Source organism: Manis pentadactyla, chromosome 5, assembly GCF_030020395.1.
Source record: "Manis pentadactyla isolate mManPen7 chromosome 5, mManPen7.hap1, whole genome shotgun sequence".
Taxonomy (NCBI): Eukaryota; Metazoa; Chordata; class Mammalia; order Pholidota; family Manidae; genus Manis; species Manis pentadactyla.
Genome location: NC_080023.1, coordinates 132,065,614 through 132,083,838, shown reverse-complemented (window position 1 = coordinate 132,083,838; position 18,225 = coordinate 132,065,614). Strand labels below are relative to the sequence as shown.

The following is an 18,225-nucleotide window of genomic DNA, read 5'->3' as shown; positions in this document are numbered from 1 at the left end:
TCATGATTGGTGGTCACATGGTGTGTGGGGTCACGGGGAAGACAGTATAGCTCAGAGAAGACAGATCAGGACTCTGTGGCATCTTACTACACTGATGGACAGTGACTGCAGTGAGGCGTGGGGGGTCTCCATAATACGAGTGAATGTGATAACCACATTGTTTTTCTTGTGAAACCTTCATAAGAGTGTATATCAATGATACCTTAATAAAAATGAAAAAAGATCCCCATATGAATCCAACATGCAGTCTAGGTGGTGAAACATTTATCTACATGATGGAAACACACCTGGTGAAGAATTGAATGAATTTAGAAAGGTATAGGCATTGGTTTCTTAATGTGAGAATTGACCCTTAAAATGAGATTCTGAATACTATTCCACAGTAATAGTTTCTTCTACAATGAAAGGGTTTTTATGTTTTTACTTTTTTCTATTTGGGTTTTTGCATTTTCCTTTAAAAACTTGACCATCACATATTCTCATTCAATCTATTGGTGAATGATAAAAAGAAGGGTCAGGAAGTATTTGGGCTCAGCAGTACCAATTTGGAAAACTATGTTTTTACATGATGAGACAAAAACTTGTGAGAGATGATCTGATTCATACAGACCCCAGTGAGGACTTTTAATAACCAAACTGTCTGAATCCAGTTTAGTTAGATCTCTGTTTCTTGGAGAAGGCTTTTATTTATTTTTTTATGGTTTTATTGAGATATAAATGACATGTAACATAACATTGTGCAAGTTTGAGGTGTATAACATGTTTATTTGATACACTTAAGTGTTACAAAGTGATTACTGTCATAACCCTAGCCAATGCCTCCAGCATGTCACACAATTACTAGTTCTTTTTTGTGGTAACATTTAAGATCTACTCTCTTAGCAACTTTCAAGTATATAATATTATAATACAATATTATTAATCATAATATTAGTAATATATTAATATAATATTATTAAACTTATTTATCTTATAACTGGAAGTATGTGTCCTTTTGCCGACATCTCCCCATTTCTTTCACCCCTCCATTCCCCAGCCCGTGGCCATCACAATTCTAGTCTGTTTCTCTGAGTTTGGCTTTTTTAGAATCCATATAGAAGTGATAGCATTACAGTATTTGGCTTTCTCTGTTTGTGACTTACTTCACTTAGCATAATGCCCTCAAGGTCCATCCATATTGTTCCCAGTGACAGGATTTCCTTCTTTCTCATGGCTGAATATTATTCCATTTGTGTTTTTTGTGTGTGTTTGTGTGCACATACATGCCATCTTTATCCATACATCTGTTGATGAACACTTAGGTTGTTTCCATGTCTTGGCTGTTATAAATAATGCTGCAATGAACATGAAAGTATAGATACCTCCTCAAGGTGCTATTTTCATTTTCTTTGGAGTTACACCCAGAAGTGGAATTGCTAGGTCATATAGTAGTTCTATTTTTAATTTTTTGAGAAATCTTTATAATTTTTCCATAGTGGTTCTATCAGTATATTCCCATCAACAGTGCACAAGAGTTCCCTTTTCTCCATATCTTTGCCAACGCATGTTATTTCTCATTTTTTTACGATAACCATTCTAACAGGCATATTTCATTGTGACATTTCAGGTGATATTGTGGTTTTGATTTGTATTTTCCTGATGATTAGTAATGTTGAACGTCTTTTCATGTACCTATTGTCCATTTGTATGTCTTCTTTGATAAAATGTGCATTCAGGTCCTCTGACTGTTTTTAAATTGGATTGTTTGCTTTTCTTTTCTATTGAGTTGTATGGGTTTTTTCTGTATTTTGGGTATCAACCCCATCCAATGTAAGGTTTGCAAATTTTCTCCCATTTTGTAGGTTGCCTTTTCACATTGTTTATTGTTTCTTTTGCTGTGCAGAAGCTTTTTAATTTGGTGTAGTTACTCTTATTAATTTTTGCTTTTTTTGCTTGTGCTTTTTATGTCATAGCCAAAAAATTGTTTCCAAAAGCAGTGTCAAGGAGCTTTTTCCCTCTGTTTTCTCCTAGGAGTTTTACAGTTATATGTCTTATGTTTAACTCTTTAATCCATTTTGAGTTAATTTTTATGAGTGGTGTAAGATAGGGATCGAATTTTATTCTTTTGCATGTAGACATCCAGTTTTTCCAACATCATTTGTTGAAGCAACTATCCTTTCCCCACTGAGTATTCTTGCCTCCCTTGTCAAATATTAATTGACCATATATACATGGGTTTATTTCTGGGCTCTCCATTCTGTTCCATTGGTCTATGTGTTTGTTTTCCCAACCTATACTGTTTTAATCACTGTAGCTTTGTAATATAGTTTGAAATCAGGAAATGTGATGCCTTCAGCATTGTTCTTCTTTCTCAGGATTGCTTTGGCTATTTGGGATCCTTATTGTTCCATACAAATTTTAGGATTATTTATTCTATTTCTGTGAAAATTACCTTTGGAATTTTGATCAAGATTGTATTGTTTACTTGGCTAGTTTGAACATTGTAACATTAATTCTCCCAACCCATGAGCATGAGATATCTTTCCATTTGTTTGTGTTCTTCAATTTTTTTATCAAAGACTTTTTTCTTAAAATATAGTTTATATATTGATTTCATAGGAACAACCGAGTGATTCATCAGTTATATACATTACTAAATGCTCACCATGATAAATGTAGTTACCGTTTGTCACAATATAAATATATTACAATATTATGAGCTATGTTCCCTATGTTATACTTCCATTCCTGTGACTAAATAGTTTTATAATTTGAAGTTTGTACCTCTTTATCCCCTTTGCCTAGTTCACCTGTTCCCTCCTTCCACCATGGTAACCAACCATCCTTTCTCTGTGTTTATGAGTCTATTTTCTGTTTTGCTTATTTTGTTTTTCAGTTTCCACAGAGAAGTGAAATCATATAGTAGTCATCTTTGATTAACTTATTTCACTTACCATATAACTTATCTCACTTACTTTATTATCCATATTGTTGTAAATGGCAAGACTTCTTTCTTTTTTACGGCTGAATAATAGTCCATAGTATATACACACATCTTCTTTATCCATTCATCTATCGATGGACATTTTGGTTTCTTCCATATCTTGACTATGGTAATTAATACTGCACTAAATATAGGGGTGCATATATCTTTTTGAACTAATGATTTCATTTTCTTTGCATAGATTCTCAGAAGTGGAATGCTGGAGTTTATGGCATTTATATTTTTTGTTTTTGTTTTTGGAGACCTCCATAACACCTTCCATAGTGGCTGTACCAGTTTGTGATCCCACCAGTAGTGTAGGAGGGTTCCTTTTTCTCCATATCCTCACCAACAATTGTTATTTACTATCTTTTTAATACTGGCCATTCTGATTGGTGATACCTCATTGTAGTTTTGATTTGCATTTCCCTGGTTATTAGTGACACCAAGTGTCTTTTGATGTCTGTTGGCCATCTGTACGCCTTCTTTAGAGAAATATGTATTCAGACCTTCTACCCTTTTTTAAATCATATTATTTGTTTTTGTTGTTCTCATTGAGTTGTATGAGTTCTTTATGTATTTAGGATATTAGCCCCTTATCAGATATATCATTTGCAAATATATTCTCCCATATAGTAGGTTGCCCTTTTGTTTTGTTGATGGTTTCCTTTGCTGTGCAGAAGCTTTTTAATTTGATGCAGTCCAATTTGGTTGTTTTTGCTTTTTTTCCCCTTGCCTGAGAAACATAAGCAGAAAAAAATTGCTAATGCTGATGTTCAAGAGTTTACATAATAGTTTTATGGTTGCAGGTTTTATATTTGTATATGGTAAAAAAACAGTGATTCAGTTTCATTCTTTTGCATATAGCTGCCCAGTTTTCCCAACACCACTTATTCAAGAGACTACTTTTTCCATGTTGTACATATTATATAGGCATTGTATATATGCCTTCTTTGTCATATATTAATTAACCATATAGGCATGGGTTTATTGCTGGGCTCTCTATTCTGTTCCATTTTTCTATGTATCTGTTCCTGTGCCAGTATCATACTATTTTGATTAGTGTAGCTTTGTAGTATATTTTAAATAAAGGTAGCATGGTATATCACCAGCTTTGTTTTTTTTTTTCAAGGTTGGTTTGACTATTTGTGGTCTTTTGTGGTTCTATACACATTTTAAGAGTATTTGCTTAAGTTCAGTGAAAAATTTTGATGGACATTGCATTAAATCTGTATATTGCTTTGGGCAGTATGGTCATTTTAACAATATTAATTCTTCCTGTGTATGAGCATGGAAGAGCTTTCCATTTATTTGTGTCATCTTCAATTTATTTAATCAGTTTTACCATTTTCAGAGTACAGGTTTTTCAACTTGGTTAGATTTATTCCTAGTTATTTTATTCTTTCTAATGCTGTTATAAGTGGAATTGTTTTCTTAATTTCTCTTTCTGTTAGTTCATTATTTGTATATAGAAATGCAGCAGATTACTGTATGTTAATTTTTATCCTGTGGCTTTACTGAATTCATTTATTAATTCTAATAGCTTTTTCATGGAGTCTCTAGGGTCTTCTATATATATAGTATTATATCTCTGCAAACAGTGACAATTTTACTCCTTCCTTACCAGACTGGATTCTTTTTATTTATTTTTCTTTTTTGTTTGCTGTGGCTAGGAAAACTAGGGCTCTGTTGAATAAAAGTGGCAAAAGTGAGCATCTTTGTCTTGTCTCAATCTTAAAGGAAAAGCTTTCAGCTTTTCTCCATTGAGTATCATGTTAGCTTTGGGTTTGTCATATATGGCCTTTACTATGTTGAGATATGTGCTTTTTATACTCACTTTGTTGAGGTCTTTTTTTTCAGGATGTTGAACTTTGTCAAATGATTTTTAGCATCTATTGAAATAATCATGTGGTTTTTATCCTTTCTTTTGTTACTGTGATATATCACATTGACTAATTTGTGGATGTTGTACCATCCTTGTATCCTTGGAATAAGTCCCACTTGGTCTTGATGGATGATCCTTTTGATGTGTTTTTAAATTCAGTTTGCTAATATTTTGCTGAGGATTTTTGCATCTATGGGTCATCACAGGTATTGATCTATAATTACCTTTTTTTGTAGTGTCTGCCTGATTCTGGTACCAGAGTGATGCTAGCCTCATAAAATGAATTTGGAAGCTTTCATTCCTCTTAAACTTTTTAGAGTAGTTTGACTAGAAGATGTATCAACTCTTCTTTAAATGTTTGGTAGAATTCACGTGTGAAACTACCTGTCCCTAGGCTTTTGTTTGTTGGGAGTTTTTTGATTACGATTCAACTTTATTAGTAGCAATTGCTCTATTCAAATTTTCTATTTTTTTCTGGTTTAGTCTTGGAAGATGATTTGTTTCTAGGAATTCATCTATTTCTTCTAAGTTGTCCTATTTCTTGGCATGTAATTTTCTTAATACTTTCTAATAACACTTGTATTTCTAGTGTTGGTTGTAACTTCTCTTTCATTTCTAATTTTATTTGAGTCCTCTCTTTGTTTCTTGATGAGGCTAGCTAAAGATTTATTAATTTTGTTTATCTTTTCAAAGAACTAGCTCTTAGTTTCATTAATCTTTTGTATTTTTTTAGTCTCTATTTCATTTATTTCTGGTCTGCTCTTTGTTATTTCCCTTCTACTAACTTAGAGCTTTATTTTTCTTTTTTGAGTTCCTATAGGTTTCAGATTAGATTATTTGAAACATATCTTATTGAGGTAGGCTGGTATTGCTATAAGCTTCCCTCTTAGGACTGCTTTTCCTGCATCCCAAAGATTTTAAACTGCTGTATTTCTATTTTCATTATTCTCTGAGAATTTTTTGACTTCTTTGCTGACACATTGGTTGTTTAGTAGCACGCTGTTTATCCTCCATGTGTTTGTGCTTTGCCCCCACCCTTTTTTTCTTGTAGTTAATTTCCAGTTTCATACCATTTTTGGTTGGAAAAGATGCTTGATATGATTTCAATCTTCTTAAATTTATTGAGACTTGCTTTGTGTGCCCTAACAGATTATCTATTCTACAGTATGTTCCATGTGCACTTGAAATGAATGTGTGTCTTACTGTTTTGGGATATAACATTCTGTATATATCTTTTAATTCCATTTGGTCTAATGTGTCATTCAAATTCACTGTTTCCATATTGATTTTCAGGCTGGAAGATCTATCCATTGATGTAAGTGGCATGTTAAATTGCCCTAGTAGTTTATATTACTGTCAATCTGTCCCTTTATGTCTGTTAATATTTACTTTATATATTTAGTTGTTACTCTGTGTTTGTAGATGTTTACAATTTTTTAATCTTTTTGCTGGATTGTACTCTTAATCATTATATAATATCCTTCTTTGTCTCTTGTTATAGTCTTTTTGAAAGTCTATTTTGTCTGATAGATGTATTACTACTACAACTTTTTTCATCCTTTTTGTGTGGAATATCTTTCCATCCCTTCAGTTTCAGTCTATGTGTATCTTTTAAGTCTAGTGTGAGTCTCTTGTAGGAAGCAAATAGATTGGTCTAGTTCTTTTATCTAGTCAGTCATCCTATGTGTTTTGATTGGAACACTTAGTCCATTTACATTTCAAGTAATTAATGATAGGTATGTACTTATTGCCATTTTGTTAAATGTTTCCTGGAGTTTTTTTTCTTCTCTGCTCCTTTCTCCCTCTGTTGCTCTTCCCTTATACATTATGACTTTCTTTAGTGTTATATTTGGATTCCCTTCTCTTTGTTCTTTGTGTTATCCCTTATAAATTTTTGGCCTGTGGTTACAATGGGGTTCTTATATGACGTCCTGCATATATAGCAGTCTGTGATAAGTTGATGGTCACTTATATTCAAATGCATTCTAACAAAACTACATAATTTACTCCCTCTCTCAACAGTTTATATATATGATGACTTCTTTTACACCTTTTTATTTAGTGATCCCCTTAACTAATTTTTAGGTGTAATTGATTTGACTACTTTTGTCTTTTGACTTTCATACTAGCTTTTAAGTAATAGATCTACTACCTCTGGTATATGTTTGTTTTTACCAGTGAAATTTTTGCTCTCATATTTTTCTTGCTTCTAGTTAGGGTCTTGTCTTTTGCTCTTAAAGAGGACCCCTTAATATTTCTCATAAAGCTGGTTGCTGTTGAACTCTTTTAACTTATGTTTACCTGTGAAGCTCTTTATCTTCCCTTCTATTCTGAAATATAACCTTGCTGGGTAGAGTATTCTTGTTTGGAGGTTTTTCTCTTTTAGCATTTTGAGTATATTATGCCACTCCCTTCTGGCCTGTAGAGTTTCTGCTGAAAAATCAGCTGATAGCCTACTGGAGTTTCTCCTGTAGGTAACTCATTGCTTTTCTCATGCTTCTTTTAAGATTCTCTCTGTCTTTGTTCCTTGACACTTTAATTGGGATGTATCTTGGTGGGACCGCCTTGGATTTATCTTGTTTGGAGCTCTCTCTGCTTCCTGGATCTGGATGTCTGTTTCCTTCCCTAGGTTAGGGACAGTTTCAGCTATTATTTCTTCAAATTATTTTTCTATTCTTTTCTCTCTCTCTTCCCCCCACCCCGGGACACTTATGATATGAATGATTGGATGTCTGATACTGCTCCAGAGCTCCCTTTACCTATCCTCATTTCTTTTTATTATTTTCTCTTTCTGTTGTTCAGCTTGAGTGCTTTCCATTACTCTGTCTTTGAAATCACTGATCCATTCTTCTGCACCCTCTAATCTGCTGTTTATTCCCTCTAGTGTATTTTTAATTTAATTTATTGTATTATTCATCTTTGAGTGGTTCTGTTTATATTTTTTGTCTTTGTAAAAGTTCTCACCTAGTTCTGCCACTCTTCTCTCAAGTCTGGTGATCCTCTTTATACAATTTGAACCCTTTACCCAGTAGATTGATTGACTCTATTTCATTTAGTTCTTTTTCTGAAGTTTTGTCATATTCTTTTGTTTCAAGCCTACTTGTCTGACTCCTCATTTTGTTTGACCTTTTGTGCTTGATTCTATGAATTAGTAGAAAGGGCTCTGTCTCCCAGTCTTGAAGGATTGGCCTTGTGTAGGGAAGGTCTCCTGGGTGGACTGCATGTACCTGGTGGTTTTGGCTGGTTGCTTGGAGGTCTAGTGTACATGAGTGGGGCAGGGAGAGTGCCCTGGTTTTGGGGCTCTCAGGATATGGTTGGGGGTGGGTACAATCAGAGGGGCTTCTAAGTGGATACCAGTGGGGGCCATGCTTGCAAGGGAGGCAGCGGCTTCAGGTGTGGTCTCCAGGAAAGCCCAGCTCCGTAGCTACTTTCTCCATGCCTATGTTGCAGCAGTAGCCCAGGTGTGCTCTTCAGGGGTGAGGAGCAACCAGCTTTGCACTGCAGTGCAGCCCCAGGCCAGGTGCTGACCCCAAGGAAATCCTTGCTTCCACAGGTCCAGGCTTGGCCTTCATGGAGGCACCACTCCTGTGGCTGTTGGCTCCAGTCAACGGTTCACCAGTGTCTTGGGTGCACAGCAGTGACTGCTGTGAGAGAGGTCCTGCCTCCATGGCTACTAGTTTGGTGCCTGCAGTGCCGTGCTGGTCAGGGTATGCTCTCCAGGGTTGGTGATAACTGGCTCCACACCCTCTGGGCAACTGTGGTCCAAATTGCTGTCCGACTGACGTATGTGGGTGTGGTTGGGGACTGGAAAGCTGCCTAAACCAAGCCCAGAATTGGTGTGTGTGCCCCAGCCCTGCTCCCTTTGTCTCTGTCAAAGTGGGGAAGGAGTGCAAACAATAGTGTTCAACAGATTGATTAGGAGAGAGTTCCAGCTTTTCCTCACCAAATGATGGGTGCTTTAGTTCTCTAATTCAGTTTTTTTCACTTACAGTCTAGATGCACTCTAAAGCATGTTTTTTTTTCCTATTCCCCATGGCAGGGAATGTCCCTCAGTGATCCCTCAGTGATATCCCTCCTCACTGCAGGTTGTTGTGCTGGGGGTAGGGCCTTCCCTCCATTACCATGTCTCCATTTCTCCTGCTGGTTTTTATGTGATCTTTCTGTTTCTCATGAAGAAGGTATTCATTCAGTGCTCAGTTCTTCCTCAAGATAAACTGTTCTGTGTTTAGGTGTAGATTTAGAGTTAAGGTTCAAGCCCTTTCTGTATCTCCATCTTCCCAGAACTCTCCCTCTTTTTTTTCAAATTCTCCTGTTTTCAGTTATTATTAGATTCCTTTTAGTTTATCTCTTGTGAATCTACTATATATTTTTGCTTTGTGGTTACAGTGAGGTTTACATAAAACATCTATAGCAGTCTATTTTATGCTGATAACAACTTAATTTCAATCATACACAAAACCTTTACCCTTTTGTTACCCTTTTTATGTTTTTGATGTTATCATTTACCTTTTTATATCATGTACTCATTAACAATTATTATAGCTATAGTTATTTTTAGTACTCTTGTCGTTTAACCATGATGCTAGAGTTAAGTGGTAACATTCTACCATATTATGTTGTTAGAGTATTCTGAATTTGACTGTATAGTTAACTTTACTATTGTTTTTTATATTTTCTTGTGTTTTATGTTACTAATAAGTGTCCATTTCACCTTGAAGTACTCCTTTCAGCATTTCTTGAAAGGCAGGTGTAATGGTGATGGACTTCCTCAACTTTTGCTTGTCTGGGAAAGTCTTTATCTCCCCTCCACTTTTGAATGACAGCTTTGTTGGGTAAGAAACCCACTGATACCTTATGCAGAGGATTCCCTTGTAACTCACATGTTTTTTTGTCTGTTGACAAAAGATTTTCTCTTTGTCTTTAATTTTTGACAGTTAATTTTTGACATAATATGCTTGGAGAGGATATCAAGTTGATTTTTTGGGGGGAACCTATGAGCTTTGTGAACTTGGATATCCAAATCTTTCCCCAGATTTGGAATGTTCTCAGTCATTACTTCTTAAATAAGCATTCTGTCACCCTCTCTGCCTTTCTGGAACTCCAGTGATTCACAAGTTGGTCTTTTTAATGATATCCCATAGACCACATAGGCTTTCCTCTCTCTTCTGCATTATTTTTTCTTAGATTTCTTTTGACTGCATAATTTCAAAGGACATGTCTTCAGTCTCCCTGATTCTTTCTCCTGCTTGATCAAGTCTGATGTTGATGCTCTCTATTGCATTTCTTGTTTCATTCATTGTATTCTTCAGCTCCAGAATTTCTGTTTCGTTCTTTTATATCATTCCTTCTCTGTTAAAATTCTCATTTTGTTCATATATTATTTTCCTGATTTCAGTGAATTGTCTTTCTGTGTTTCCTTGAAGTTTTCTGAGTTTTCTTAAAACAGCTGTTTTGAATTCTTTATTCTGATATGTCAGAGATCCTCATGTCTTGGTTTGGTTACTGGAAGATAGTGATTCTTTGGTGGTGTCATGTTTCCTTGATTAGCTTTTTTATGTTTCTTGGGGTTTTGTGTTGCCATCTTCACATTTGAAGCAGCAATCATTGCTCCAGTCTTCACTGTCTTCAGAGGAGAAATACCTGCATTAACCCTGTTAGAGATTCTGGGGCTTTTTCAGACCTTCATGGATGTATCTGCTCCATGCTTTTTGCTCCCTCTTGTTGCAGAATTCTTAAGCTTATATGCATTCCCTGCATCTTGCAAAGCACAAAGTGGAGTGCTGCTGACAGCCTCTTGTTTTCCCAGAGGTGGCACTATAGCTCAAATTTGTGGTCTTTATCTGGCCCACAGATTTGATTGATTTTCTGGGTGTGTTCATTAGCCATCTGCCAAACCCTGCCCATGTTGCTGTCCAGAGCATGTAGAGGAGCTGCTCACAGGGTGGGTGGTATATGGATGAGGCACACAGAGAGTTGGGGGTGCTTGTGAGCTATTTTTAGGGATTTTCTAGTGAGGAATTCTCAGCAGCACATAGATAGGCTTCTTGATGCAATCTGCAGTGCAGTTAGTATCTGTGCCCTTTTAATGTCTTCCAAGATTCCTATTTGTTGCTCTCGCAGACTCTTTCTGCCCCTCATTCATGGAGCTCCCAATTTAGTACTCTGATTGGGTTGAAGGGGAAATGAGCCCCTTTGAAGTCATTCCACATGGCTGGGGAAGTTGGATGCTCATTTATATGCTCTCCATTTCCCTAATGGGATAAATCATGGGTCAAGGATGATCACTCTTGGCCCTAGAATGTGCCTCCTTGGGGAATGGGTAACATAAGTGAAGTCAACCTGTTCCTCTTACCCACTCTAGTATGTCCAAGCTCATATTTTTTGCTCCAGTGAAGTCCTGGATCTTCTCTAGAAACCTATATATTCACAAAGGCTCTCTCCTCTGTGAGTGTTTAAGTTAGTATTCTCTAGGGCCTCCCAGACTGTGGTCAGGAGGTGCTAGAGTTGGTTCCCTAGAGCCTCTGTGGGATCTACAGCCTTGACTGAGGTCTATTTCCCAATTCACAGGTAGGCAAGACTCCTCCTAGATGCCTTGGTGAATGGTACTGGATCCTACAACTTCCTCAAAGGCACTTTTGTTCTTGAATGGATGCTGAATATTTTCTGTTGAGTGGGACAAAAATGATATCCATCTTTGTGCTGCCATGATGCTGACATCACTCTGGAAAAGGCTTTTAATTCTTTGGTTTCAAGGCTTGCTAGTTTCAACCCCAATCATTTGAGTTAGTGCTTGTAAAGAGTAGTTTGACTTCTTTCTCTGTGATCTTTCCCTCTCAAGTCATATGTTACACACTTTGAGTGTGTGTAAATGTCATAGGAAAGTTGCAGGCTGAAAATTGTAGTCCCAACCCTGCAAGGATCTTTTGGTGCCTTTAAAGAGGCAAACAAAGTCCAGCCCAGAGTCCATGCTGCCTAAGACATCAGATGCTTTGTATCCCATGGAGATGAGGTCATGGGCCTTGATCTTAAAATGGAAGGGCAGAAGCAGGACCTATCAATAGAGAGGAAGCCAGTCTAGGATCTGGGAGTGGATCTCCAGTCTCTACCAAACTCTGCCCCCTAACCTCTTCCCCATGGTAACCACCAGTCTCTTCTCTGTGTCTGAGTCCATTTCTGTTTTGTTCTTTGTTATGTTTTGTTTCTAGATTCCACATATAAGTGAAATCATTTAGTATTTATCTGTGCTCTTGAGGCTATTTATGTCCATGGTCTCTGTATAGTAGAAATACCATGTAACAGAGCAACATATTGCTAGCACACCACTGCCTAAAACACCAGCCTGAAGTACAGATGGTTCAGGGAGGTAGGTGGGAGGGTAGTAACAGCATTGATCTTCAATTCAAAAAGGCTACTGGCCATTCCTTCCCAACTCCCTGTTCAGTGACATCACTTAAAAATGGCCACAGTGGGGATGTTCACACTGCAGAAATTGGTAAATGCTACAAATCAAAGCTTTTCCCCCTCAAATGCCATTTAGGCATTTACTAGCATACAATGATTTTAGGTAAATGTAATTTGCCAAAGATAATGGAACAATGTACTTCAAGTCTTTCTCTTCCTAAAAAGGCCCTTGGTAGTTACAGGCCATGCATACAGAATACCTGAGAGCTGTCCCTTCACCATGTGGGAAAACCTTGACTAGTTAAAGGTTTTTAACTTTGAGGACTTTCTTTGACTTGATAGCTACTCTGGAGGTTTTGAGTCATCACTTTATTGCAAGTTGCTTTCCATAACTTTATCCTGGCTTATCTTGACATCTGTTGTTTACTCCAAAGTGAGGTTTCAGGGAAGGGCAGTTGGAGGCTAAGGGTGGCTCCTAGAGACAGATGGGCAGAGCGTCTGCTTTGGCATCATTCATGGCATGGGCAGCAGTGGTCCAAGCAGGCACTGCTGACCTGCAGGCGGGCAGTGGCTGCCAGCTCAGCCATGCCCTTGGCACAAGCAGAGGGGATTGGAGCTGGCAGTGGGCACAGTGAGGGCATTGCCCAAAAGGGACAGGGGACCCTAGGGCTTTTTGGATAGAAGCATGAATGATACACACATGTCTGTAAACGGACCTGCTTGTGAAGACAAGGCCACCACACATATGGCTTTCTAGCTGTTTGAGCTGAATGTTCCATCCTGTATGTCCTTACAGGAAAAGCAAGAATAACAAAACTTTCTGTTTCACTTCCTAAGATAAGGTATTTGAAGGTACTTTTGAGGTGGAAAGTGCCTCTGTCACCTGGAGGGCAGGTAGCAGCCAGTAACCAGGGCCTTCTCATTGTACAAGTAAAAGTGTCTGTTAAATCACAAATTCATATTTCAGAACAGTGTTTCTCAAATCAGAAGAGTTATTTGAAAGAAACCAAAGGAAAAGCAGACACTTCCTCGATAAGTCCTTGCTCTGTTGCTGTCCATAATTGTGAACTTTAGTGAGTTGCCACAGCCTGGGATGAGTGATGGGAATATAACAGGTTGTAAAATTGGAAAACGTTGAATCTTTGTTCCTAATGGCAAAACATGTTTTTTTCTCATTTTCATCAGAATGTGTGATCCATGCCATTTGAAATCAAATTCCAAACACAATGAGCCATTAGTGTAATAGCTCATTACTAACAGCAGTCTTATAAATAATACATTCTTATCATGCACATGCAGCTCGCTGTGAAGCCAACAAAAGGTATTTCAGGCCATCGAAGTTACATTGCACCAGCATGACTGTGGATTATAAGGACATCTCCATGTGAACCAAGATGGATGCCAGTTTTCCCTGCCGAGAATGGGGCTGGCCGTCTCTTTCTGCACATATGGTAGATGGATTGGTTAATCAGCGTCTGCTGGGTCCTGGGCCTAAAATTACAGAGAAGCCAGACAACTGCGGCTCTGCAGCCTTTGTTCACAAGTGCAAACAAGACAAACAATCACTTGTTATTTGGGAAAAAAATTAAAATGTTTATTTTGGACTTTTATTGAAGTATCAATGGCTTAATAAACAGTTATGTAAATCCAGCCTATTACAGCTAATAACATTTTGGGAGGGGCCTGTAAAGAAAACAATAAGTATGGAAAAAATTAATTTTATAAAATTCCTCTTGTATTTCAGCATTAGGGAGAAAATAAAGGGAGTCTCACATTTATTTTTCAAACACACATTTAAAAACAAGTGGTTTTAAACTATGACATATTTGTGAACAAATAGTTTAATACCTAATTTTTCTCTGTGTCATTTAAAAGACTAAGCTTTATTACAGCTTAATTCTCTGCTTTGGTAGGTTAAGGTACAAACCATTTCCTCTGACTGGCATTCATGGGATGATGCTGCATCCTTGGGACTAGGGAGTGCCCATGATTGCTGAGTTTCTCTACTGCTTTCATGGAATGGTTTTCTTAAGAAATAAAGTCTGAACACTTGTGGGATAGGACCCAGTAAATGGTGATTTCTAATAAGAGCTGTGAGAGTCAAATCAATCAACCAGAATTTGCTTAACACCCACATAATAATCAACAGTAATTATTAATGTGAAATTTATTTCCTTTTATTTTATTCAGTTTTATTGACATATAATCAACAAATAACATTGTATAACTTTAAGATATACAACATAATGATTTGATAGAGATATATATTGCAAAATAATACAGTAAGCGATTAACTGTAGAACTCTGCATTGTCCTCATTCTTAAAAATTTTTAATGCTTTGCTTGCAGAGAAGAATGGAATACAGAATTATTGAAGGGACACAATAAACAATTTCAGTCACAGTCATCTCTCAGTGTGAAATATGATAGAATTAAATTTTGTTGTTAAGTTATAATATTTCAGTGAAATATTTCAGGTGAAGATCAGTTATTTCCTCATTAAAAGATAACTTGTTAACCACACTCACACACTTCTGATGCTTAGTGTGGGTTTTGCCCACACTAAGCAATTCTTGACATAGTGTCCTACAGTTCAGTTCTGACACTGCCTGGAGTTAATGCAGACCCTACAGGTCAGGCCCACAAGACTGCCCCCACTTGACACCAGTTGCAAGTCCCCAGTTGTCACCTGTACTTCTAACCAATTCAGTATAAATAAGGAGTTCCTACAGTCCTTTCCTTGTGTTCAATAATTTGCTAGAACAGCTCACAGAGCTCAGGAAAACACTTTACTTACTATTACTGGTTTATTATAAAGTATACAACTCAGCCAAGAGATGTACAGATCAGGGTGTTGGGGATGCTACTTCCCAACACCTTAATGTCTTCACCAACCTGGAAATGTCTGAATCTTGTTTTTTATGGTAGTTTGTATGGTAGTTCTGTTAATGATTGATTATATCATTGGCCGATGTGATTGAACTCAATCTCTAGCCCTTCTTCCCTCCCTAGAGGTCGGGGGATGGGACTGAAAGTTTCAACCCCATAATCACATGGTTGGTTCCTCAGACAACTAGCCCCTATTCTCCAAGAGTCACCACACTAGCATAAACTCAGGTATCATTGAAAGGAGTGTATTCTGAAAACCAAAAGATATTCCTCTTAAGAAATTACAAGTATTTTAGGAGCTTTAATGGTCATTCATTGGACATTTTTTTGATCATGTTCTGTGTGCCATGTATTGTGTTGGACACTAATACTACAAAAGGAAGACACTGCTTCCTCAAATCTCTCAAAATGCCTGCCAAGCTACCACTGCCCCCATGCTGTGGGCTCACGGAAATTTCATGACGAGAACTCATTTGAGGTCTGTTGGAGTAATGAGATGGTTTGGCTGTTTTCAGGTGGAAGGCGTGGCTGTCGGTTTCATGAGTGTGTGCTCCAGAGTGAATATGCATCTCCTGCATGAGTGCTTTGACTTGGGGCCCTTCCATGGACTCTGCATCCCACATCCCAATGATGTTCTGGAACCACCACAGGAGCTAAGCATTCAAGGAAGTCAAGGTACAGTGACTATCAAAGGAATGTATCAGGAATTAAATTAATGCCTTATACATAGCTGTGCTTCTTGCTAAGTGATAGAACTAGATGGCTCATTTTATATCTTTCTCCAAGTCCCTTTGAGGTATGGTTCCCATGGTTAACCAGATCCTGTGCACAGCTCTATGAGCACAGGTCATGAAAAGCACACAGGTAGAGTTTGACAGTGGCCTTTCAGCTTAAGGTTTCCTAATTTCATGTCTGCCTTCAGAATGTTCACTGTGAAATAGCCAGTAGTATTTTAGGATTTTACTCACCCATATACTATATAGTAGGTGAATTTTTCAAGTCAATAACTCAAGAAATTCTATATGCCTTTGGTTTTAACCCCAGCAATTAGTGTTTATGTCTTTGGAAAATTATTATGTAGTGTTAAATGTATTGCAAGTAGTCTTTTTTAACTTGCTTATTTCTAGCCATATGAAATAATAAAATTGATTTTAAAATATTGCCTGTACCAGGATTTTTACCAAGTGAAATTAGATAATCTCAACTGTGGTATTTTGATGAGGTCTTACTGCATCCACTTTGCATTTAAGTGTTTCAGTTCTTAAATCAGACAGATGCAGGCAGGGTGTGTTTATTCACATTTCTAAACCTGGGTTTCTTCATTTGTAAAATAAAAATATTAATACCTCCCACATAGGGTAGTCGTGAAGTTTCACTGAGATTACTCATGTCAAGGGCTTTATTTACTGTCTTAAGCAAAATTAGTACTCAGTAAATGTTGATCACCACTGTTAGTGATTGTTACTTCCTTCTGATTGGTCCTTTACCTTCTTGAGTCTTCCCAAGTTTGAGATTTACTCTGCTTTTTCATGTCTGACAGATTATATATATCAAGACTGTTCAGAAATAGGAAGAGGAATTCAGTGGGTGGTGGAAAGGACTTGTTGGTCTAAACAATGGCAGGTATTGATTTGGCTGGTCTCATCCTCTGGATGGGAAATCAAGTACCTGGATGTACAGAGTTCATTTGCATGTTTATACACATTACAGAGAACTTGCAGAGCTATAGAGGGAGAGGTGTTTCCCTCTTGTGCTGATGACAACACTCTTCCCAAAAGAGAGATTTGAGGTCATTATTTTTTAGTAGTAAAGGCTGGCTCACCCATGCTCCTCAGCAAACAGATAATGGAGTGTTCTGGAGGAAGTTTGAAGTATGAGACAATTCAGAATTGTCATTGTCATTTTTAAATGCATAAATTCTTGAATGTGGCATTAAATAGATTTTATGGCTTAATTTTCTCATGTATAAGTGGACATAAAAAAAGTTTCTAATGCAAAGAATTGTTGGGAAGATTAAATACTAGAATCTATATGGTAAGCTTAGGTCAGTGCCAAGCACAGATAAGTCGTGAAAAAAATTTTTGTTTTTCTTTGCTGTGACTATTGTTGCTATTACAAACAAGTTGAAAAGATACAGTCCTTTCCAATGTGTTTCCGAGTGGCTCTGAGGCTACTGATGTTCCATATATAAAATGAATGTGAAATAGAAATAGAAATCAGGAAAAAAATTCCATTCATAACTGCATCAAAAAGAATAAAACACCTAGGAATAAACCTAACAAAGGAAATGAAAGACTTAATACTCTGAAAACTACAAGACACTCATGAGAGAAATTAAAGAAGACACCAATAAATGGAAACACATCCCATACACATGGATAGGAAGAATTAATATTGTCAAAATGGCCATCCTGACTAAAGAAATCTACAGATTCAATGCAATCCCTATCAAAATACCTACAACATTCTTCAATGAACTAGAGTAAATAGTTCTAAAATTTATATGGAACCACAGAAGATCCCGAATAGCCAAAGCAATCCTGAGATGGAAGAATAGAGCAAGGGGAATTATGCTCCCTGACTTCAAACTCTACTACAAAGCCACAGTAATCAAGACAATTTGGTACTGGAACCATAACAGACCCATAGACCAATGGAACAGACTAGAGAGCCCAGAAATAAACCCAATCATATATGGTCAATTAATATATGATAAAGTAGCCATGGATATACAATGGGGAAATGACAGCCTCTTCAACAGCTGCTGTTGGCAAAACTGGACAGCTACATGTAAGAGAATGAAACTGGATTATTGTCTAACCCCATACAGAAAAGTAAACTCAAAATGGATCAAAGACCTGAATGTAAGTCATGAAACCATAAAACTCTTAGAAAAAAACATGGGCAAAAATCTCTTGGACATAAACATGAACAACTTCTTTATGAACATATCTCCCCGGGCAAGGGAAACAAAAGCAAAAATGAGCAAGTGGGACTATATCAAGCTAAAAAGCTTCTGTACAGCAAAGGACACCATCAGTAGAACAAAATGACATCCTACAATATGGGAGAATATATCATAAATGAC

At 37.1% G+C, this 18,225-nt stretch overlaps 1 protein-coding gene across 4 annotated transcripts in view; it reads left to right on the top strand.

Annotated features, from left to right (window-relative positions):
- CFAP61 (cilia and flagella associated protein 61) overlaps positions 1-18,225 on the top strand; it is a 406,566-nt gene that overhangs the window by 82,875 nt on the left and 305,466 nt on the right. For all 4 annotated transcript variants that reach the window (XM_057502682.1, XM_057502680.1, XM_057502681.1 and 1 more), the window contains exon 8: positions 15,653-15,812. In XM_057502682.1, the coding sequence (XP_057358665.1) occupies positions 15,653-15,812 (160 nt within the window). The remainder of the gene's footprint in view (positions 1-15,652; positions 15,813-18,225) is intronic.